Consider the following 23,744-nt stretch of genomic DNA (forward strand, 5'->3'; position numbering starts at 1 on the left):
GTTACACAGTACAAAGAATTATCTTGCTCAAAATGCTAAAGCCCTCCCTCTTCCCTGTCCCCAAATACGAGTACTCTGGTCCAGTTTAATATTCAGGAGCTTATCACGGAAAAAGGTAAAGTCTCTGGGCCTTTTTTACGAGCTATTGGGGCTATACAGAAAGACAGGAAAATAGAGGAATATTCTGACCTTCAGGTTTCCTCCATTTCTCAACCATGGAAAAAATGAAAGTTACTGATACTTGCCCCTTTTCCCCTAGATCTAGTCTGATGGGATCTTTAGTTTCAGAAGTGAACAGAATGGACACGTTCTTCGGTTGGTGTAAAATCAGTTCTTTGGAGAGAAGGAAGACATCTCCAACCTCATTTCACCACCTCCGTGTGGTGGTTGCAAAGCACTTTGGAAGACACACTGCAGTTCTCTGATAATGGCACGAACCATTTGCTTGGGGTATTCTACCTAACTTTTCAATCTCTGTATTAACCCCCTCTAGGCACTCTGTGTGCATAATTTGGAAATGTGAATCTTATACAAGTGTTTTATTAATATTTTTTTGTATGTCTAATTTATAAACTCTTACTGGGAAATTCCAGTGAAGTTTTTCCCTGGAACATTTTGTTTTGCATTATGCTGTATGTATTTGTTTTTAGCATTGTGATAAAATATTTTCTAGATAGGTCCTAAGCTCGGGGACCCAGTTTCTTGTCCTTCTGAAATACATCTGGTTTGTTTGGTCATCGTCTTAAGGCTTCCAGATGGCCTGCCTCTGATTTTGAGGGCCACTCATTTCTCTCTTTTTCTCTCCTCACCTGTTCCTCAGCTTCTTCCCAACCTTAGCAGCAGTGAGAAAGGCTGAGAGCGGGAGACTGAGTTCGCCACCCCAGCATTTTCGATTCTTCCTTGTCTGACGTGTCCCGTCTCCTCTCATACTTTCCGTCTCTCTATATTTAGTGACCATAAGAACCATATTCCTATCAGAAGGGGAGCAAGAGAAATAGTTTCGATGACCCACCTCTGACGAGGTCCGTATGTTACTGTGTGGTGTTTTTTTGTTTTGCCAGTCATCTTTTTTACTGCAGTAACTTCAGAAGTTTTTATGTGTGTGCTATCCTCAACTTTGAGGAAAACTGGAAGTCAGGAACCACTGAAGCAGATATCCTTATCTTTGCTTCATCTCTACCCTGTTGTCTTAGCATCTTCTCCTGGGCATGCACCTTACTGCTTCTCTTTTGCTCTCTTTTATTCAGGGATATTTTTGCTTTGCTTGCATGAGAGTAAAGCTGTTCCTGGACTTTTGCCCCATGAGTCCAGTATGCAACTGTTTTGTCCTATACATCTTCCTTGTAGAGCCTTTAAAGCATTGTATTTTGAGAAAAATTCCTATGTAAATACTATAACTTTTATAATTGGTTAAGTTCTTTAGAATTTTTTCCAGGGAGTCTCCCTTCTATATAAATATAGTGCTTCTGTTAAGTTTTCTCCTAAACTTCGAGGTCATTGTTTGTTTAGCAGTAAATCCCACATTAGCTGGTGGAGAACTAACTACTTTTCTTCTTGAGTAATTTTGATAGATCATCCCTGAGTGCAACTCAAGTTCTCTCTTGAGCTTGTATATTTTTAGCTTGTGTTAATAAAGGGATTCCAGAACATTTAGAGATTCCAGAAAATTAGGGATCCCAAATTAAAGGGATATGTATTAATTGCCCCACCGGTAGGCGTTATGACATCACAAAAGGTTGGTGTCAGTAGCTTCACGCAGGCATGTTGCCTGGCCTACAGATTGGCCTTCCCAGGTGTCTGGGAAACCCCCGCCTTAAGCCTGTGAAAACAAATCTGGTTTCAACACTTGGAGAGGCATGTGTGGTCCAGCTTATTGCAAACTTAGGGAAATAATTACTGATACCGAGTGTGGGGATAATTCCAGATTCCCTTCGAGGGTTTGAATCTACTTGGGTCGAAGAGCCTAGAATCTAGTTTGCTCTAGTAGAGAATTCTAAGGACTACTTTATAGGTGACTGAATACCTGAAACTTGGGTGGTGGTCTTGCAGCCTGGGCTGAGCTATTTGGCCTAAACCTGGTTCTGCACCATGTTGAAGCTTTCTGGGAAGGCAGCCAGTTTAGGCAGGAGCAAGGTGCAAAGTGAGGAGTGAGGACCTGGTTTGGGGGCAATGTTTTGGGCAGAAGACTGTACTTAGGCCAGGTGTTTTGGAAATATATAAGAGGAAGCTAGGAAAACATAATGTCCCTAAATTCTTCATGGTGTGTTTGCAAACTAACTTATCATGGATGGTTTTGACTGTGATATGTTTGAATCTCTTTGCTAAACACAGGTTTTAGGTTTCTCCTCCCTCTTGCAGCCAGTACAGAGGGTGTCAATGGTGGTTCAAGTTTGAGGAAGCTTCATCTGACCAATGTGGGTCCTGGTTTCTTGCCCAGTGTGTCCCCAAATTTCCTTCCTCATAGGTACCCACCCACGCAGATATCTGAGATAGAAAGTGCTGCTTTCTTTCCCCATTCCCAACGTGGGGTTGTCAGCAAAGCCAGTATGACTATTACCTAGAAATAGTAATGACTTCTGCAAATGCAGGGGTCTTCCTCCTCGCCACCTCTCTTTCCTTCCCTTACAGATCCTCCCCTGTGCCCTAGACCATGCCCTCCCCATTCCCCCAGATGGCCTCTCCTCACCCTTCTAGTGTGGTATGGTGATACCAACCCCTTGAATGTGAATTGTTATCCGCGAGATATGGGGGATGGTGAAAGGAGGCAGAGCTGTGAAGGAACAGGGACAGTGGCACCCTGGCAGCTGGTATATATATATTGTCAGGAAGCACGATTCAAAATGTGAATTGTTACAGAACAAATAAATACTATGTAATAGGAACATACTTGTGTGCTAGTCTCATTCTTCTTAGTCATCACGGGTAGTTTGCTTTCTCTTGTGGAAAAGAGAAAGGGCAAGTGAATGGATGAGAATGTGGGGAGTCAGAGAGGAGTGTGTGCTGCAGCCTTCTTCACTGGGGAAGTCTCCCGTGTGGAGAACCACAGTGCTATCTGAATAGCCTTTGGCCATTTCTGGGAGTGGGCCTGTCCCTGCGTGCGGTAGGAGCCTTCTCATCTGTACTAGTCTCCTGATAGCTTCTAAGATAATATCTAATTTTCACTGAGTACCCACTGTTTGGATGCAGGACATGTAACAAGTAGTGTGGAGGACATGTTATAAGATAAAGCAACTTCCTCTTCCCTTCTGTGACTCCCAGGAAATCATGGAAAGTTGAGCCACAATCATCTACTGCTGATTTGCCTACCTCCATTTCTCCAGATCCCAGACAGACGACCAGATTGATTAGCCCCTAAGAGGCAGGAGCTGTGTTTCTCTTCGCTCTGTATCTTCACTGCTTAGTCCAGAACCCGGCACATAACAGGCGGTCAGTAAAGGACAGAAGGGAATTCTGAACGCATTAGATGGGGGATGGTGAAAGCAGGCAGAGCTGTGACGGAACAGGGCAACCCTGACACCACGCCTTTGGACTCGTCCTTTCTCATACCCTTATTCTTAACCTCTAAAAACCATGCCCAACAGACAGACTTAGGCTTAAACACACGTTGATAACAAGCACACATGTAAGGTTGGGTTCGGCCTGCTCTCCAGACCCACAGACTGCTAACACCGTTCTTCCTTTGCTGATGTCCCAGCCAGCTCTTCTTTTAGCCCCTGGCTGGTGCCTCGTTGGAATTCGTTGTGTAGCTCTGCGTAGAAGTCAACTCCTTCAGAGACAGAGCGGGTGGGCTGATGTTGGCACTGGTGGTAGCTGGTCAAAGGACCCCCTGGGTGGGCTGCACATGACAGCTGCTGGAGGAAACACTGGCGATGATGTGGTAGGCAACTCAGGTTTCCTTTGAAGCTTTTACTGTGCTTGCACTTGAACTCCAGCACCAGCTTGGTGTATGTGTTGAAGGTGGTGACAGCTGATGCCATGCAGCAGGTGAAGGAAACCCAGGCCGTGCTAGGGACAAGCATACAAAAAAATGGGACAGTAAGAGTCCTTCTCAGAGGTTTGTAAGAAAAATGCCCTGATCCCTTCCTACTAGTAAACTAGGCTGATGCCTGTTATAGATTTCAGGGCCTGAGGTGCTGCCTTCTACCATGTTGCAGGTACGTGGGTGAGAGGACTTAATTTGGTCTGTCTTAGTAGGTACATTGTGGGTGTTTTGTGGTAAAAGAGAGACTCATGTAAAGTCAGACTGGGAGTTTGATGGATTCGTTTTCACTGAATTGGTTAATTGTCAGTGCCATGCTTTTCTATACTTGGCATGCCTATTTTTTACATATATAAACACACACACACACACACACACACACACACAGTTCTTTGGACTACTGTTTCTCAAGCTGCAGTTACCTTTGTATAATCGCCAAGATTCCATAGACCTGCAGCTCAGCTGTATGCAGTGGATACAGTCCAACGTAATACCTTACCGCTCCCTTACCCCGCCCCGCCAAAGATTTTCCTTTGCTCAGATACCGGAGTGATCATCCCTCCTGTATCTTCCTCTGTTTGGAGCTTAGTAGGCTTAAGTGGTCACAAAGTTGAGTCTCTCAGAGCCGTTAGGGAAACATTGACTACAAATCTGGTGGTATTCTAGGTTACACTAGTGGAATTTGCCTATTAGGAAAATAGTGTCGTTCTTGGCTTAAGGGAGTTTATAAAAGATAGAATTGAAGCTGGAGATTAAGAGAAGCCACATGGATTCAACAAAGAAGAGAAGATACCAGGGAACTTGATCAAACAGTCCTAAAAACTTGGAAAGTCAAACCCCGAGGTCTCCCTGTGATTCTGGGAAGCCCGGGAAACAGGAAGTTGTGTGAGGTTAGTGAGGGATTTCATGAGGCCGAGTGATAATGTTCAAGCTGGGCCCCATGCTGGTACTGCGTGTTCCTTCTGCCGCCTCAGACAGACTGAGTGGACGCAGGCTCAGATGCCTCTGATGGGAGTAGTCTGAGCTTTGCCGTTGTAATGCCAAGAATGGCTTGAAGACAGATGAAAGGTGAGAAACGGTGGGTCTGGAAAATCAGCTGAACTGATAAGGCGGCTGCTGGAGTAGACCAAAGATCCCTGAATCAAATAGCACATGTTATACCATAAGAAAAGGGATAGGATCTTGTAACAGACACGTATGGGTTTCCATATTGGCTCCTTTAGCATGGCAGCTGGAGCCCAGCGCTGTTTCTTTTCAACACTGTTGAAGTACATGGCACTTATCCAGACATTTAATATAAGTCCAAGTTGGCACCTGTGCAGTGAAGAGTGTTCCTCAAGGGAGAAAGTGAGGAACTCTTAAACAAAGGGGGTGTTTACCTTGACTGTATTTGTTTTGTCTTGGTTGCTGCTTCTCATTTTTTGAGAGAAACCTAAAACAGCGGACCCCTTAGTTTTTTAAGGGTTAGAGAATGACTGATAGGGGAAGTTTTGTTTCTAACACACTTTGGTGGATAGGAATGGAGGTAGGAAGGTTACTCTTCATTATAGGAGAGGAGTAAGCAGTTCGAAGGGAATGGGATTCAATCCAAATTTCAAGGCTAATTCTCCATGTTTCTGTCCTCCAATACCGCGAATCATAAAATATATAAAATGCGGAGCACCGTTTCTGTAAGCCGTACAAAATCAATCTCCTTTCCCAAGGGCAACATACTTATCCGGTCAAGAAGCAATTGCTACAGCTGTACCAGCAGGAAAACTGGACTCGACAACAAGCTAGAGGATTCTCTCTGCCTCTTCAGAAGGTGGGGAAAGCATGGGCGTGGCCTGATGCTCCTGCCCTCTGACTGACAGACAGGCTTCTGGGATGAGGGATGAAGAAAAGGCAGAAGGATACGGAACACGCATATGGTGAAGGGGAGCAAATCTAATAAAGGTTGGCTGGGGAAGGGGCAGAAAGGTTCTGGAGAAGAGCAGCACTTACTAAAAGGCCCAGCCATAACTCCAAGCATGTGGCCTCCAGTCTTCTGGACCCGAGTTGGCAGTTGCCTGGAAGACTTGTGAGTACATCATGTGGGCCGCCATCCCCAGAAGGCCTGCAGAGGGAACAGGAGGGCATCACCCTTAGAGAAAGGCTGGCATCGTCATCTACAGGGAGCACGGCTTTGGAGCAGCCTCCTCATTTTGCATCAGGTGCAGCCCGTGTTAAGGCGTTGCATTTCCCATATGCCACCACATTTGCAGGAAGACTAGTCTGTAATGGGGGCTCCTCCCTGCCCCAGACTTTAGGTTTAGACCTATGGACAAAGTGTCTGCATTCAGGGCTGCCGCTCACTTTACTTCCCACCCGTACCCCCAATGTGAGGTTTGTTCTTGATTTATATATACATCTCTTACTTTAGCCAACAGTCGAATAGCTGTGGGTATGTCACAACTGAGAAGCAAACCGATTTAATTTACATATTGAGAAAATTTGCAAATGAAAAGAATCTTGAGGATAAATCATTTCTCAAAGTACTTAATGATCCAATGTAAAATTTCATGTTATTTCAGTTAAAAATGAGAGATGCCTGTAATGTATCTCATACCTCCATTCTTTATGCTGCCTTTGGGCTTCGCCACCCTCCGTTCTGGACAGACTCCAGCCTGCCAGCCAATGCTTCAAAGGCAGCAGAGGACACCCACCTCTGCAGCTTTGGGGCACTCACTCACCTGACAGCACAGAGGAGATAGCTGCGAAGGCGCTCAGCTTGAGCCCGCAGCCAGGGTTCCCAGTGAACAGCAAATCCATTAGCAGGAGGAGGAAGCTGATAAGTTCAAGTCCGATGTGGACGAACTGGACTCCCAGTGATAACCGGAGGATCTCTGTCAGAAATCACAGGAAGAAGAACCCTCACCCTGCCAGTTAAGGAACTGAACAAACGGTGAACAAATGATGATTATTAGAAGAGCAAAGCCTCGCAGCATCAGAGAAAGGGAAAGTGAGCCGAAACCAGCTGGGAACAATTCTTAATTTGGGGTTCTTTGCTATCACCCCGCAGCTCTCACTCTGCTCAGTGCCCAATACATAATCAAGTAAACTTCGTTGACTACTGTTAGGGAGATTCGAGAAGAATCATCCAATTTTCACAAAATCTTGCCACGATGTTATTTACTATTATTTTTGTTTCTTTGTTTCCTTATTTCATTTTGGACAGTTTTGTTTCTTTCCTCCCACACTCCCTCCCTCCTTTCACTCCCTTCTATTTCCAAAAAAACAAAACAAAAACAAAACAAAACAAAAAAATTGGAGAAAAAGAAAAACCTAAACTTTTCAACATGGTTACTTGGCAACAAGAGTAGGTTAGAGCTGTTGGTGATTTTTCTGTTTGTGAACTTCATTTGTTCCTGCTGTTCCGTCTTTTTGCATTCCTGCATGTGAAAGAAAGTCAGCCCTAGAAGGAATTTGTGTCACCCGGTGGGGCTCTGAAGAAGAGAAAGCAGGACAGCACAGTACAATTTAGATTCAGAGAAGCCCCAAACTCAATGGCAACTAAATTTGTTATCAAACCAACATACTTGCCACAAGCCCCAAGGGAGGGTGGGGGAGGAAAGCCTTCTCCGTTAACTGCTTCCCTCCAAATCGGACAGTGGGGTGATGTGGGCCTTGCAACGTGGCAAATTCCAGTAGTCCTTTCTCACCTCTCTCGGTTGGTGGTGTGAGTTCAATGAAACTTCTGCACCTCTCCCCTGAAACAGACAAGGTACAGTACGCTTCATGGAGGTGCTCCCTCGGACACCTGGGAGGAAAACTTCCCCAACCCCGTACCTGGCGCAGCTCCATTTGCTCTAATCACAGTGCCCGCCCAGCATGTAGTAGGCAGGCAGTAAATGTCTCCTTGAAAGCAGTTAAGAATGCACAGGCAAGAGTCACCCAAGATTCATTTCTCTTTCCTCAATTCCTGATAATGAAGACGATGACGTTTCCCTGAGTGCCTACACAGGGAATGTTCCCGTTCCCATGTCAGGAAGAGTTAATGATCCTAGTGTTAACCAACACCGTTCGCTGCCGCTGTACTGCTGGTCTGAATGGCCTCTAAATTGTTGCTAGGACTCGGTTTGGAGCTGTGTTAAGTGGCACAATAATAGCTGTAAAATTTAAATACACATCTCGTATTTCTCTTTTGTCCCTTCTTTCCCTTAGCCCAAATCAGGAGAAGTAGCAGATCACACATGGCCACAATTCTGGGCTTTAGAAAAAGTTCACGACCATATAACCTTAGAGTGCTATGAACAGGGACGAGCGGGTGTCCTCAGCCCAACTCCCAAGCTCCTAACTGGCGCCTGCGCGGTAACTGAGGTGTGCTGACAGTCCGCACTTTGTGAGTGTGCGCTGAGTGGCAGAAGCCCGTGGAGGGTCTGTCTGCAGCTCCTCGAAGGTGTCTAGTTATCCTTTCTGAGCTTCGGTTCCCTGCCTTTTAAATTAGTAGCTTAACAGTAATACTTAGAATAAGAAAACCCTTTTTGTGGGGGAGGGGAAGGAAGGGACTTTAAAGGTCATCTACTCTGATCCTCCCATCTCACCAAGGAGAAAATCTAGGCCTGTAGAAATGAAGTGATGCAGATAAGGTCACAGCTGGGCAGAGCAGGGCTTTTCCGGCAATTGTTATGTCTCCTTGTTTTGTCTCTGAACAGCAATTCTAGTTCCTAGAATGGAGATTCTCATAACGTTGAGTCTAAATGAAATTCTTTAAGGGTAAGCTGTTTTAAACCAGCAAGTCTACTGGACAGGCGGGAGCTGAAAAGCCAGATGGACTTTTGACCTAGGGAGAAGGGACACTACAGAGGTGGGAGATGGTGAGCGTGGGGGTGAGGCCGGCAGGGTGTGGGGGAGTGCTGTGCACTTCCCACCGCTTCTTCGCCTGCAGAAGATCCCTTGGGAGGTGGTGGTGGTGGGGTGTCGGGCAGCTGGGGTGAGGAGACTACCTGGTTCTTCCACAGTTTCCTCACAGGATAGCCACATGCCACTCCGGAAGGTACGGAAGGAGAAACGCTCATCCCCAGTTGCCCAGCTGTATTGTACCACCTCCTGGGATGATGTGTTGGTGCTGCCCCCATCCAAGGGCACTGGCACGTCAAAGCACTGGGCTGCCAGACCTTCTCCGCACAGGGGCTTGGGCACCTTCTGTGTGCCCACAAACCAGTAGCTGCTGAGCAGGGATGCTGTGGAGAGGCTGAGTGACAGCAGGTTGAGGACGGCAGATAGGAATGTCCGTTGGCCAGGGATGCCCGACGGGAGCTCCATCTGTAACAGACAAACAAGTGGAGAGCCTGATTTCCGGGCCTCCTTGGAGATCTGGACACCCTTCCCTGCGGTCCCCTAAGTTCAAGCCACTTTCCTCCAACGTGACGGTACAACCAGCCGCTGAGAGTTTTCTCCAAGCAGCCGTGTAGAAGCTGAGCTTCAGGAGTGGCCGGGAGTAGAAACCATAGCAGTGTTTATTTAAGCTGGACCTTCTTAGACTAAAGTGCTTATTGAAGATGATCTGAGTAAGCAACAGATCTCAGTCAGAATGTGATGAAGCCACTGAGGCTAGTATATATCAGGTGGAGAAAAAGAAAAGGGAGCATTCTAAATGCCCTGGCTGGTAATTATTTTTGGTTTTGCCTGCACGGAAAGGTGGTAGCACTGACTTGCTGAGGTATTTGTTGTTGTAACAATGTGAGTTTTTGGTGTCCTCTCCCCTGCATTATGGATTCTTCTGAGAGGAGTAAAGGGGAATATGTCCTATCAATGAATTTAAGCTAGATCAGCAGGGGTTGGGGGTGCAGGTAGATGTTTTGGAGCCTCTAGGACACAAGAGCAGTGGACCCACTGGGATGGGGGCGCTGTTGAAACCCCTGGAGAGGAGAGGGAGCTGTGGGGTCTGAGAAAGGTGGTTATCTGGGTCCATCACCCATCCACTGCCACTGAGATGACAGAATCTCAAGTGGGAGGCGGCTGCGTGGTGCCCATGGAGGCTGGACGCCAAGTGTTGTGGCCTGGAGCCACGGAAAGGGTGACCTTGGCCGATGGAGAGAAATTGGAGGGGCATCGCCGCAGCTTGGTGCAGTAGCAGTGTGTGACTCAGTGGGGACAGTGTGTGGCAGCAGGGAGCCCTGTGGCCCATGTGGCTCTGGCTGGCGCCCCTGACGTCGTCCTTATTTTTTAGTCTAAGAGAAAGAGGAGGACTGGTTGAAAAATGACCGACGTTAGACGTTTTAACTTTGGGGAGTGGTGGCTTGGAGCCAGACTGAATTTGCTTTAGAAAAATAAAGAAATCTGGCAGGTCTCGCAGTTTGTTATGGAGCAGTGTCTACTACTGTATTAATACATACTGAATGGAAAAGAAGCCCACACTTAGGTGCTGACAGATGCTTCTTAAAGTAAAACCACCTTGAGCTCTCCAGGGGATCTCTCACATCAGAATTAATCAGACCCAAATCTGCTTAGCTTAAGAGATACAAATAAAACCATAGCGAAATGGGATAGGCCCGTAAATCTGCCTCTCTCATCATCTCCAGAGTTTCACATTTTCTACATTTAACAGAGGACTTTATCTTCGAAATATAACAGTGTGTTCTTCAGAATTTACAGGGACTAAAACAGTGCATACTGCAGACAAAGTGCAGATTATTTTCTGGCAGTAAGACATCTACAAGATTCATATATATGTATATATAAAGACCAATATGTAAAACATGACAAAACAGTTTGGAAAGCAATCTGCTAATATGATTTTTTTTTAAAAGCACTCAACAAATTAAATCCACCAAGAATTGTCAGACTGCAAGACTGGGTGACCTTGGTAAGGACTGAAAAACTACAGCATCTGGAAGGAAGAAATATATTACCAGATATGGGAGCCAAAAAAGAACATTTTCAGCTTGCTTTTAGTTATGAAAATCCTATTGGTTTTAGTCATTGTTCTGTTACTGTGAGTTATCCTTTCTAATTATATATCCTTTGCTTGACTAGGAAATAAACTTCCAGGTAAAACATCTTCATTAATCATGTTGTATAAAGATTGAACTAAGGATTTAGGCAATTCTGCATTTTCAGCAATTTTATTTTCAATCTTATATGGCTTGGAAATTTGTTTACTATCACAACACATCAGATTTTAATTCTACCTTCAATACATTTTAAGTTACACATATTTGTAAGGTATTCTGCAGGTTACTCAGAAATAATAATGAATCCCACACCATGTACAAGCACTTTGCAGCACCAAGGTGCCAACTAATTTAAGGAGTAAGTGATTTGAGAAACGGGGGTGAAAGAGCTTGGAATGAAGCTCAAAGAAGCAGCTGCTCCAGAAGGAATGATCACCCAGGAGAGAGACACAAGGAGACTCATTCAAGATTATCTTGATAATTGAATGGGAATCCATTCAAGAGCCTTTTCAAGAATTATCTTTAATGCCTATAGTACCCCCTCATCACATATTTTATCTCCCTCCCCCTAACATGCCTTTTCTCTCCAAGATCCTCATACCTCTTGAATTGGAAGAACAAATCTAATTTTGAATGGTTTTCTTAAGGTGATCAGAAGAAGTAGCAGCCATAAGAAAAGTTAAATCTTTGCATATGCTGGCACGCCCCATGCCAAAGTGGTTCTAATCTCTAGAAAAGGGACAAATAGTGGCTTCCCTGAAACCTGGATTCAGATCATTACAAGTGCATGGTATGTGCCAAAATGTCATTAATTCTTCCACCAACGTAAGTTAACAGAAAAACTCGAAATTAACATAGGCTTAACAAGGACAACAAATTGATGAGCCAGGCACACCTCTTAACAGAACCAGGTACAAAATAATTATGCAGCGTGCGTTCTGCGCAATGGAGGACGAAGCTGGTTACCTTGGCCATGGTCAGTCTTGCAGCTTGTCTGGTAAGACCGCAGGATGCCTTCTGCGCTCCAAACCTCTTTGGTTGAATGTTGGAAGAATGAAAACTAGCTTTCCCACCCTCCCCTCAGCCCCTCCCAACTCTCCCCCTTTCTAGCTCATATTTTTTTGGAGTGCCTCATGATTAAATGCTGCCTTGCAGGAACCTTGGGCATTTAATAATTGACACTGCAATCATGGCCCAGCTGTCCTGGGAGATTACACAGGAGAGCTTGCCAATGGGGATCTGGGATTAATCACAAAGAAGCAAGGACCTGCATTCACAGAGGGAAGTTTCTTCAAAAAGTAAATGATGATCTATATAGTTTCCCTCTAACTGCCATTCCCTAGGTAACTGGTGTGAATGGATTGAGCTGGATTTTATGGCAAACACAGAAAATAGGATAGGGTCATTGTTACAGAGGTTCCCATTCCCTTGCATAGGGTTTTCCATCCCTTTAATAAGTTCTGTTATCTGCAATGTCAGGGCCGCAAGGAGCCATGGATATGAAATAGCTTTCCTGTGTCATGGTGGTCTCCAACCCCCGGTTATTATAGCATCGTTAATAAGGATTGTTAACACCATCCCTCCCTGTGGAATAATACTGAGACACTCAGAGAGTGTTGGGTGGGGATGGGGGTGGGGATGCAGACGGAGTAGGACAGGAGAGAAATGAATTCCAGGGCCAGCAATGCTATGGCTATCTACCTTTTCTCTCCCAACCTTCAGGCAAAGGAATGACAATTTTTATTTTTAAAAAGGCTTCTAAAACTTGAAAAAAAATCTGACAAATCAATGCGAGGTTCGCTGTATATATTCTTGCCACCCATGCCCCTAGAAGCACAAGTTGTTCTTTCTGTCCTCAAAAATTGTACTAATTAATTGGGATGACAAGGGTGGGAGACATTCTGCACCCCATGGGTTCCCTAAACACCCCATGGATTTTCATCCTCTAATCTTTGCAGATGTTCATCTACCTAGAATGTCTTCAAACTTTTTACCTGGTGATCAGCCTGTCATCAAGATTAAGGGTCACTCATTCTTTGAAAATGTTTCTTTTCTCCCTAAGAACAGTTCCCTCCTGTATGTCCTTGTCACATTGTACCCCTCTCATGGCACTTTCTATATTCCATTATAATTATTTGTCGTGATTGTAAAGTCCTCTTCTTTATTCGAAAGCAGTAGTTCTCATTTCTGACTAAGCATCAGAACAATCTTTGAAACTTTGGAAAAGATTCAGATTCCTGGGCCCCACCCTGAGATTCCACATTAGTTCTGAGGTGAGGCCCAGGATCTGTCATTTTTAGAAAGCTCTTAGTATTTACCCAAGGATGCACTTCTGGTTTCTGGTTCTGTGTGTAAGGTGCTTGGAGGTCACGAGTCTGACCTAACAACTAGTGAAAAGCTGGCCATACTGACAAATATGTAGCCAGGGAGTTAATGGACCATAGCATAACACCTGTTTGATGCATTTGGGGCTTACATTTAATGAAACCCTCTATACCCTGCCCTGCCCTTCCCTTACCTCTTCCAGATTTGCCACCAACCAAGTCATGGTTCTCCCCATTCTATTTGTGCATTAAGTTTAGGGAATCAAAGACAGGCTCCCCTCAGTGTTTGAATTAGTCTGCATTTTAGCCAAACAAGCCTCTATGGATCTTACTTCTGTCACCCAATATATTCTCTAGTCTCCTCATACTGATGGATATTCACAGCATATTTGACACGCATATGCTTGTGCCCAGGGTCCTGTGTCACCCAGGTGACCTTTTATTCATTGTGACAGATCTCTCTCTCTCTTTTGGGAGCAGGGGGCAGGAATTTTATGGTCACTATTCACAGTGGAATTGGCTGCTCTTTTCCTGGCTATATTTTCCCTCCTAACACTGGGTGGCACCATCTCCTCAGATTTTTCCTCTTCAGTCACGTGTTCTCCCTGCACCAGTCCCCAAATATGGGTGGAAGTGGTGGCTCCTCCCTGCTGGACTGTTCTCTTTTTCTTAGTTTGGCCTCCTCCTCACACACTAATCTATAGAAGGTATGTGTCAGCTTTATGGAATTCAGGGCTCAGAATGAACTAGGGGCAGCCAGCCGCTCCCCTGAGGACGTCCTGTAGGATTGTTTTCTGTTGCACATTTTTTTGTGGCCAGTTACAGTTTTCAGTGACTCAATAGATCCCTAAGTACTTCCCATGGGAAATGCAACACCACAGCATCAGAAAATACAGTTAGCCAATGTTTCCTGATGAATTCTGTGCACATTTTTCTTTACTTTAATCGTATCCGCATCCCCTGTCCACCTTAGAACAGGGAACAATTCTTTTCCCTCTCCCTGCTGACACCCTTCAAATACTTGCAGGCACTTCTCATATCCCGCTTGAGTCACTGTTTGGCACAGTCTTATGTCTTTGGTTTTTATTACCTCTGCTCATAAACCGCACCCCCTTCTCCATTTGCCTTCTCTGGGGAAAAGGGGATGGGAGTGGCCGGAGTTTTAAGCGGGTTCCATGAAGAGGCCAAGAGGTGGATTTAGAATAAAACTAATGAAACTTCAGCTTTGTGGTCCCCCACCTACTCGGGCCCCTTCCAAGACCCTGTTGCCTAATTTGTACTTGTCATTTTATATTATTTTTCTCAAAGAGGGCCTCCAAAATTATATTATTTTAGGCCTTCCCCAAAGCCCGAATCCACCCCTTGGGAGGCTGTGCATTTTGTGTGTGTGCTTGGCTGGCTGGCTGGCTGGCTACTAACTGTGACCAATCTTAAGACCCTCCCTTCCCCAAGGATCCTGGGACATAGCATCTAATTTCCTCTTTTTTTTTTTTTGGACAAAACATGAGTTTCTCTGCTTGGCCACAAAAATCAGAGCCCAGCATCCCACTCACTTCCTTTCATTGTAATTTAGGCGTGTTAATATTTTTTTCTTCTCTTTCCTCTCTTAGAACAGAAGTAGTAATTGCTAGTCAATGCAACATAAATATAATTAGGTTCAGTGCAGAAGCTCATGACTCAGCACAGACATGAAGATCCCACATCTCAAAACCGTGTTTAACTTCTGGATGTTGGACTGTTACCATCTTAGGATGATCTCCAGAGGACCAGATATGCAACTCGACACTCAAGATATCCCAAAGCCAAGGGTTGGGACCTACCTATACTTGCTAAGGTTTTCAGTTACTGTTCCCTGCCCTGGACAAAACCATATTTCATAGGTATTGATAAAAATAAACACTGGTCTTGGGATACCCACACATACTTTGTAAACAGGAATTCAAATTATTGTTTTGTGAGTACACTGTAGATAAGAGGCGATTAAAACAATGCATAAGAATGCTGGGCCAGAGAAGTGTATAGCACACCACTTCCCTAATGTCAAAGCCCGGGGCTAAGGGATGCAGTGGGGTTTTTTCACGTTATCCATACTGGCATCTTTTCCCAAGAAATGTTCACTTGCTCTCCCTGGCAGTAGGACCTCTGTCCTTCTCTCAGGTGTCAGATTTCTAACTAACTCCTTCTTCTTAGTAGATAAAAGGCTGGAGTGGAGTGTAATATTTGGGCTCTCACTGGCTCTGATCTACAGGTGCCCCGTTTTCTGTTCCTGCATGTTCTACTGTGTGCCTCTCTCATGTAACTCATCACATGGTTTACTTGTCTGTTATGGTCACTTGACTTTAAGTAGCTAGATATATTAGCAGCTATGTTTTATTCATTGTTGATCCGCAGAGCCTAGCCCTAACATCCACAAAGGAAGGAATGAAATTTGTAATGGAAACGAGGCTCATGAATACAATTAGGAAGCCTATGGGTGAAGATGTGAATAAAGATAAGTGTCCAAACAGCCTCTGATTGCTAAAGAAGACACAAATCCTCCTGCTTCAAGTACGTAAGAGCAGTGAGAAGCTAAAAAGAGGGTCCACAGACACACCCTCTGCCTTTCTACACAGATGCACCCCATAGTGTCATCAAACAAATCCTCTGCCAATACATTTCCTTCCACCTGTGGAAACATTCCTGCTTTTTGATGAGCAAAGCCTAGAAAACAGCAATGATCTCATGAGCGAGTATTATCTTTAGTTCACAGAGATCAGGGTACAAACACATTGCTCAAATGCCAGTGACAGACTGGAAATGTTTTGTCCTACCCCAAGCTCTGTAATCCCTGTGGATTAGAGCCCTTGTAGCTGATGTATCTTGAACCATCTGAGATTTTGCAGCTCTAATCACATTTTTTATTTCAATGCTTCATATTTGACTCATTCACTGATGAAGATAACAGAAAGTCTTCACACAGGACATTTTGACATTGGCCTCCCAGCTGGAAGGGAAGAGTAATGCCACCGAAATGCCCATGCTGAGTGTCCAAAATATTTACATCACTGTTGGACATTTAGCTCTGGGATTTCTCAGCTTCAGATTAATCTCAACTATAACCATGTTTAATGTCCACATGGCCTCAAATGCTCACAGAATAAAAATGAGTTGTATCTTCCTAACATGGATTCTGAGTTCTGGGAACATTTCTACTTATGTTCAGTGAAAAGGACCAAAGAAAAGCATTTGGGGGCCTCTCCTCTCTGTCGCCTTTCCCTTTCCGCTTTTCAGTGTAATTGTTTGAGGGCTTTTGCTCTAGCAATCACTTCCAGGAGAGGAAGCCGCCTTTCTTCCATGCCCCAAGCAGCTGGAGTGAATCAGAGGCGCAGCCACATCTGCACATCCTGTGGGGCAATCGCTCACGCGCGGGTGACTGAGCCCTCGGGGCTTGCTGGGACTTGGGGCTCGTGGGGACCGCGGGGCGGGGCAGGACGGGGGCCTAACGCGAGTGGCCTCACGAGGGGTGCTCAGGGCCCGGGCACCAACGGGCAAGGCTGTGCCGCCCCATTTCCATTCTGCGAGCACCGCTCTCCTCCCTTTTCCTGCTCTCCCGTCCACCCCACGGCAGTCGCGGTGCCAGAGCCCAGCCGACTCCCCGCCCGCCCCCCTCGCCCGGGCTCCCTGGATGAGTAACACCCTCTCTCGGTTTACTACGGCGCCTCTGTCGCCTGGCAACGGGCGCGCGTTGCCACGGCGACGCGCCAAGAGCCTGTTTTGAATTGTTCGGCGAGGCTCCGCCCCAGCAGCCGAATGGCCTACACTTCCCCAGCGGGTGGTGGGGCGGGGAGCTGGGGCCCTTTCTTCCTCCCGGTCCTCCTGCGTCTGATGAGAGCCGCATCCCGGGGCCCCTCCCAGAAAACTGTCTAGAGCTCACTGGAGGGAGCCGATCCGCTGGGCCCGGGGACGCGACCGCGCGCGGCAGAGGGCGCCGCCACGTGGGCGCCAAGCTGGGGTCGGGGCCGCGAGTGCTGGCCGGCTGGCAGGGCAGGCGGCTGCTCTGCAGCCCTGGCAAGGCGTGGCAGAAGGCAGTGCTGAGACTGGGTCATCGATAAACTCCTCACACCCAGGCCTGTGGGTCAGGAGGCGCTGGGTTGCTGTGGAATGCAAAGCCAGGCATTTCCCTCCCCCTGCCCTTCCCCTAAGGGCACAGGCTCCTGTTTTAAAGTAAGGCTAGGTCTTTGCCTCCCTTCTCGGATCTAACAGGTGAAACGTCGAGACCATGAACCCCTCTGCAGATCTGAGTTCTAGTCACGACTTTACCCACTGAGCGACCGTTTCCTCAGAGGTAAATTAGGAGAATGGACTGTCCTTTATAGTTCTGCTGTGAAGATCAAAAGAAGTAGAATGAAAGCGGAAAGGAAGGGGAGGGGAACCACACTGTGTACCAGACACACCTTGCGGGATTCCGCAAACATCTCATTTAATTCTCACAGCCACCCTGAGGGAGAGGTGGCCACTCCCATTCTAGACAGGAGGAATCCGATTCGGAGCGCTTGACTTGCTCAAGGCCACAACACTAGTAAGTGGTGGAGTCAATATTCAAAACTTCCCGACTGAACGCCAGGCTGCCCCTTGGTAGAGGAGAGGCAGAGTACCTTATCAAACTGCTCGCTTTGCAGGGCAGATTATGGAAACACACAGAATGAGGCAATGGATGAAATGCACTTTCTATGTCACATAAAGACTCATAAACAGACTCTCCTGTATTCCCTCTGTGTCTCTCCTCATAAACCAATAATAAAAAATAAAATTTACTCTGGCTGGTTTTTTCTATCATCTTATCCACTTTTGAGAGTTCTTCTATTGATGATCTAGTCACTCTGGGCTGCTTCTGCGCTAGGGGGCTGGCTGAGCCCATACTCTGATGGCTCTTCAGAACCATTAGCTCTGCTCTGCAGTCCCAGATGTGTCCCTTTTTTAGATCTTATATCTTATCCTTTCTTCTGGGATCCCTAACTTCCAGCCAACGAACAGCACACCACATCACTGTGTGTATACGTGTGTGTGTGCGTGTATGTGTGTGTGTGTGTTTTCTCTGGTTAACTAAGTTTCATTTTTCTCTCTTGAGAAAGGCAAGATAGGTATATGGAAAAGAACAGCTTTTGCTTTTTAAGGAACCCTTTGAGCTGCAAGTTGGCAGTTCCCAACTTTTTCAAATGGGAGGGAAATCACTTCCAGATGTGGGTTCTACCCTAAACAAGCCAAGGCATCTTTGCTGGCTGTGAGGGTCATCCTGGGTGTGGGAGGACCCCTGCAGATTCTCCCAGATTCTCTGAGACCAGAAAGACCCTAACATCATGCTTTCCTCCTTAGTTCCAGCAGATTCCTGTCCAGAGCTGGCTTTCAGCGTGACCATGGGAATGCCTCGCCATTCTCTGGCAGAGAACTTACTATCTGTTCTTTCAGTTCAATACACTGATACACGTTTCTTTCGTTTCCATCACCACTGGGCCTCTTCCCAGGGCCCAGATCTGGGCAGCAGGAACCATACAGGTAGATGGCAAAACGAAAAGCTAGAGGGCTTTAAGAAGCCCTGGGCGTAGAGAGGAAACGTAAGAGGAAGAAGTAAAGGAAAAAGAAAGGAAACGTTTTAAAGGAAGAAGCTGAAAAAGGAAGAGGCCAAGGTACAGACATTTTTAGGTTTATCGGTAAAAACTGGGCTAGAGGAATACATTTTTATTCCATTTTGTGTAATTCTGTAGTGTGTTCACAAGCGCCTTACCATGAGCATGTGAAATAGATTGATGAGTTTGTATGACCTGTATTACAAATCCAACGTGAAAGGTACTACACATGAGATAGTCATGAGATTTCAAAAATCAAGGTACCTACCTTCTGGGTGAGGCAAACATTTTGCGTCAGTTGAGAGGGGTTGCTCATTCACTTTTGAAGTTCTGAGGCAAAGATATTTCAGTTTTGCTTCTGCTCTGCCTTAACTGGTTGCGTGGAATGAGTATCTGGTGTGAGGATGAATCAGGTCCCCTCTCGCCTGCAGAGGGGTAAGGTGGTATGAGGTGGTCTGGAAAGGATGTCCTGCAGCCAGGACACCAGGCAGGGTGGGGCTGGCTGACACACAAGGTTTACTCTGTGACATCACAGTGGCAGGCAGGAATCTCCCTGCCGCTCCCCCTACATCCTCTCCCTCTCCTCTCCAGAAGGATGGGAGTCACTCTACGGTAACTACCAGAAACCTGACTGTCCTCTAAGTCATCCAGCTCAGTGTTTCTGTGACTGCTTACGAATCACCTGGGGATCTTTGTAAACTAGCAGATTCCCACATGATGCTGACCAGATCAAGCTGCGTTGTAAGGCTCTAGGCCAGTGCTGTCAAAGAGAAATACAATACGAGCCACATATGTAATTTAAAATTCTCTAGTAGCCACATTAAAAAAGTAAAATGGACATACACATCCTAACACAACAGTGATATCTTATGCAGTGTCATAGTTAAAGGAAAATGTAGTCCTCCCCAAAACAAAGTTGGGTTCAATGAAAAATATTTTACACCACTTCTATTTGTAAAATTTAAATTAAATGAAATGAAACGAGAAATTCAGTTCCTCGGTGGCACTAGCCACATTATAAGGCCTCACGAGCCTCATGTAGCCAGTAGCTACTGTGTTGGATAGCACAGCTCTAGATCATTCCCTGAGAAGGTAATGATGTACAAAAATGACCATTCAAAGGACTAGTATCTGGAAACCTGGTATATGTTTACTGGTATATGTTAATATAATTTTAATAAGTATATAATGAGGACTTGGGAATTAGTAACATAGAAACAACTCTGAGGCTTGAAGAAAAAGGTGGTGGCTTCGTAACTATTGCAGTTAAGAGTCTGGCTGAGGGCCTCCTGCCCTCTGAGACATATCACACTCAGTCTTCCTCTGAGCTTTTACCTGGGTGTCCGTCACTGGGATGCCTTTCTCTTTGTTGCCACCCCACCTATTAATCCTATACAACCTGCAGGGCACATGAGTCCAGTCTCAATCTAGCCAAAAGTCTTCCCTTGTTATTCTAGCCCTCATTTCTCTCCCTCTCCTCTGAGATTGCATGTATGGTCTGGCTGTACAATGGGCAGCTTCTTCACGTGAGGTCTTGAACTGCTTTCATTGCCTTAGGCGTGTTAGTCTGCTTCTCGCATGAAATTCTAAGCTACTTGAGGACAAGAACATACTTTTTTACTTCTATTGTGCTTAATATAGTGTTGAGGGCATAATAGCTGCTCAATAAATATTTTATTTACTGAACTAAGTAACATACCTAAGTGTTGAAGAGAGAGCATCAATGTAGAAATATTAATAATTTGAACAAAAGAAATAACATGCCTTATTCTTGGCATGTCTCAACTTGATCAAGATGTTAGTTCTCCCTAAGTCAATTTATAAATTTGATGAAACCCTAATGCAAACACTAATGAGCATTTTAAAAGAGCCAGACAAGTTGATATTAAAGTTTGTATGGAAAAACAAATACACAACACTGGAAAGAAAGAGCTCTGAGGGGCACTAGCCTAACAGATATTAAGGTACACTACAAAGCCTTTTAATTAAAACAATGTGGTACTGGTATATGACTAGACAAACAGGCCAAAGGAATAGAAGAAAGTCCAGAAATAAATATATAGATATCTAGTGAACAACAAAGGTGATGTCTATAATCACTAGGGAAAAGATCTTTCCAACAAATGATATTGGACAAACTGAATAACAATTTAGAAAAATATAAATTGTATTCATTTTTATACCCTATATAAGAATAAATGCCAAGTAGACTAAAGAATGTAAAAAATTGCAATTATATGAGTACTAGAAGAAAGCAAGTGTAAATTCCTCTACAAACTGAGTGTAAATAAAGGCTTTCTAACTATGACTAAAAATCCAAATACTAGAAAAGAAAAGATTAATAAATTTAACTACGTTAAAAAAAAACACTTCTTCATGGTAAAAATCACCATTAACAAAATAAAAAACAAATCACACACTGGGAGAAAATATTTGTAATACATATGACAAATAAAAGGCTGATCTCTCAAATATATAAAGAACTTTTAAAAATTAAGGGGGAAAAAGACCAAAATTCCTAGAGAAAAACAGGCAAAATTCAAGAATGGGCAATTCATGAAAAAAGAGATGTAGAAATGTCCCTAAATGTATGAAAAGATGTCTAACTTCATTTATGGTAAGATTAATGCAAATTAAAACTACAATGAGATATCATTTTTTTATCTGTCAGATTGGCAAAATTAAAAATTAGCTTGACAATGTTCTCTGTTGATGAGGCCGTGGGGATACAGGCCTTTCATTCATTGCTGGTGGGAGTCTAAAATGGTAGCACCTCTATGGAAGAGAACTTGACAATATTTAATTAATGAAACTACATGTGTATTTTATCTCTTGACCACAGAAATCCTAGTTGTAGGAATTTACCCTGAAGATGCACCTACAACAATATGAAAATTTATATGCACAAAGCTATTCATGTTAGCATTACTTGTAATTGTAAAATATTGGAACCTACCTAAACCTCCAAGCCTAGGAAATTGGTTGAATAAAATATGGTACATACACACAATGGAATACTGTGCAGCTGTATAAAACAAACCCACAGAACAAAACAAGGGGGATTTCTCTGAACTGAAAGAAATGACTTCCAGGAAATATTAACTAAAAAATTGGAAAGTGCAAAAGAGGATATATAGTATGCCATCTTTTGTGTAAGAAGGAGAAGTAAAAATACAACATATTTGCCCATTGTTACCAAAAGAAACACAGGAAAGATAAACCAGAAAACAATGAAGTTGATTACTTACTGGAGGGAGGGGTTGGAAGTAATTCAGGAGGGAGTGACACTTTTCTGAGAACTGTATATTATTTTTGTGTAGTTTTGACTTTTGGAAGCATGTTAATGTTCTACATATAAAATAAAATTAAAACAAGATGGGAAGGGAAAGAAAAACCTAGGACTGAAAACAAATGGAAACAAATGAACCCTATTGTATTTCAAATAAGTACTGCAACCACACTGAAGAGGAAAAAGCAAAAGAAGGAATAAATCTAAGTATTTATGAACGGTGTTTGACTGTTTACCTCGGTCTTGGGTGAGGTTGGGGGCGGGGAGAATTGCAACCAACTCCTAAACACTCTTTTTGGTATATATAATGCAACTTATTCATCTTGTGGTGGATGTGTTAAGCAATTTTGAAACTATTGTAGATGTATTGTGGCATTGGGCAAATGAGGAAATGTGTTAATACTGGTTGGGAGCTAGAATTCCCATATGAGAAGGGGACATAAAAATATGGAATGCGGGAGGGCAAGAAGGAACCCTATGGGGGTGGATTGGAATTAGAGTCATCATTGTGAACTCATGATTTTATATATATATATATATATATATACACACACATACATACAAATACACACACATATATGAGTATATATGTACACATATACACATGTATTTATACATATGTACATATATGTACACATAAATATACATGTATGCACATATATTGTATGTATCTATATATAAATATGTTTATGTGTATTATATTTGTATGTATGTACATGCATGTGCTTTTTCCAGTTTTGTTTACTAAAAGGCATGTTCTCTCTGAGCCTTATTGCTTTTAATGTAAAACATAGAAAAACTGAGTATGTAGGGATTTGGTGAGTAAAGGAACAAAGGTCTCACAAATACAACCTCTCCATACAAGCCTTGCCTCCCTCTCTAATCCATAGAGGAAGATGGTTCCCAACCTTGCCTTCTTTCCCTGATTCATTCAGACATCACAGGCACAACGTGGTCCCAATTGTTTATATGAATAATTCTGCCTCTTGCCTTTTTCTCTCTTAAGTCATTGTTTGGGTGAGAATGGATCAATTCAGAGTTTTTTTTAAAAAAAAAATCCAATTACATGTACTGATTAGTCATGTTCTCCTTAATTAAATTCGATATACTTAAACTCCTCATTAGTAGTAATAATAACACAATGATATTAATAACTAATAATATCACTATATTATTGCATGTAATATAATATAATATAAGCTAGATAGTATTTATTGACTACTTACAATGTACTATTCTATAGGCTATTTTGTTTATTGTTTCATTTGATCCCCATGGTGTGGTCAAGTAGGCTTATTAATATGATTTTACCCATGAGGAACCTGAGGATGTAACTATACAGATTGTAACACGTGACTTTCTGATAAGTTACATCAGGACCAAAGTCCTCAGGGTTCTGTGGAAGCAAGAGTGCTATGGCCTGGGCGCACATTTTGTCCACCTCACTAGGGTGACTAGCAAATATGGCAGCCGCTCAGAGAAGGTGAATCTCCATGGAGGCATCCTGAGAGTGGACAGGGCTTGCGGATAGGGATTCCAGTGGAGTTTGGTGTCTGTTGAGTCATCAGTGATTCCAACCTAACTGCTAGTTTTAAGTGGATAGTGCTCAAGGGAGTCTGCTCAAGGTTCCAACCA

The 23,744-nt window shown here is 44.1% G+C and overlaps 2 protein-coding genes across 4 annotated transcripts in view; one reads left to right on the forward strand and one right to left on the reverse strand.

The window, feature by feature from the left end:
* FAM234B (family with sequence similarity 234 member B) overlaps positions 1–2,882 on the forward strand; it is a 38,770-nt gene extending 35,888 nt beyond the window's left edge. For both annotated transcript variants that reach the window (XM_019643315.1, XM_019643316.1), the window contains exon 13: positions 260–2,882. In XM_019643315.1, the coding sequence (XP_019498860.1) occupies positions 260–265 (6 nt within the window). In that variant the 3' untranslated portion in view covers positions 266–2,882. The remainder of the gene's footprint in view (positions 1–259) is intronic.
* On the reverse strand, positions 1,342–11,977 carry GSG1 (germ cell associated 1). Of its 2 annotated transcripts, none has more exons than XM_019643319.1 (6): positions 11,860–11,977; positions 8,944–9,262; positions 7,660–7,707; positions 6,691–6,843; positions 5,963–6,074; positions 1,342–4,005 (listed from the first exon to the last, which is right to left on the reverse strand). In XM_019643319.1, exons 1-6 carry the CDS (start codon positions 11,866–11,868, stop codon positions 3,663–3,665), a joined length of 984 nt encoding a protein of 327 aa, XP_019498864.1. In that variant the 5' UTR covers positions 11,869–11,977; the 3' UTR covers positions 1,342–3,662. The 2 variants fall into 2 exon arrangements, with proteins under 2 accessions (XP_019498864.1, XP_019498862.1); XM_019643317.1 differs by having other exon boundaries at positions 7,537–7,707.
* Positions 11,978–23,744: the final 11,767 nt, after the last annotated feature.

This window comes from Hipposideros armiger, unplaced genomic scaffold, assembly GCF_001890085.2.
Source record: "Hipposideros armiger isolate ML-2016 unplaced genomic scaffold, ASM189008v1 scaffold_76, whole genome shotgun sequence".
Classification (NCBI taxonomy): Eukaryota; Metazoa; Chordata; class Mammalia; order Chiroptera; family Hipposideridae; genus Hipposideros; species Hipposideros armiger.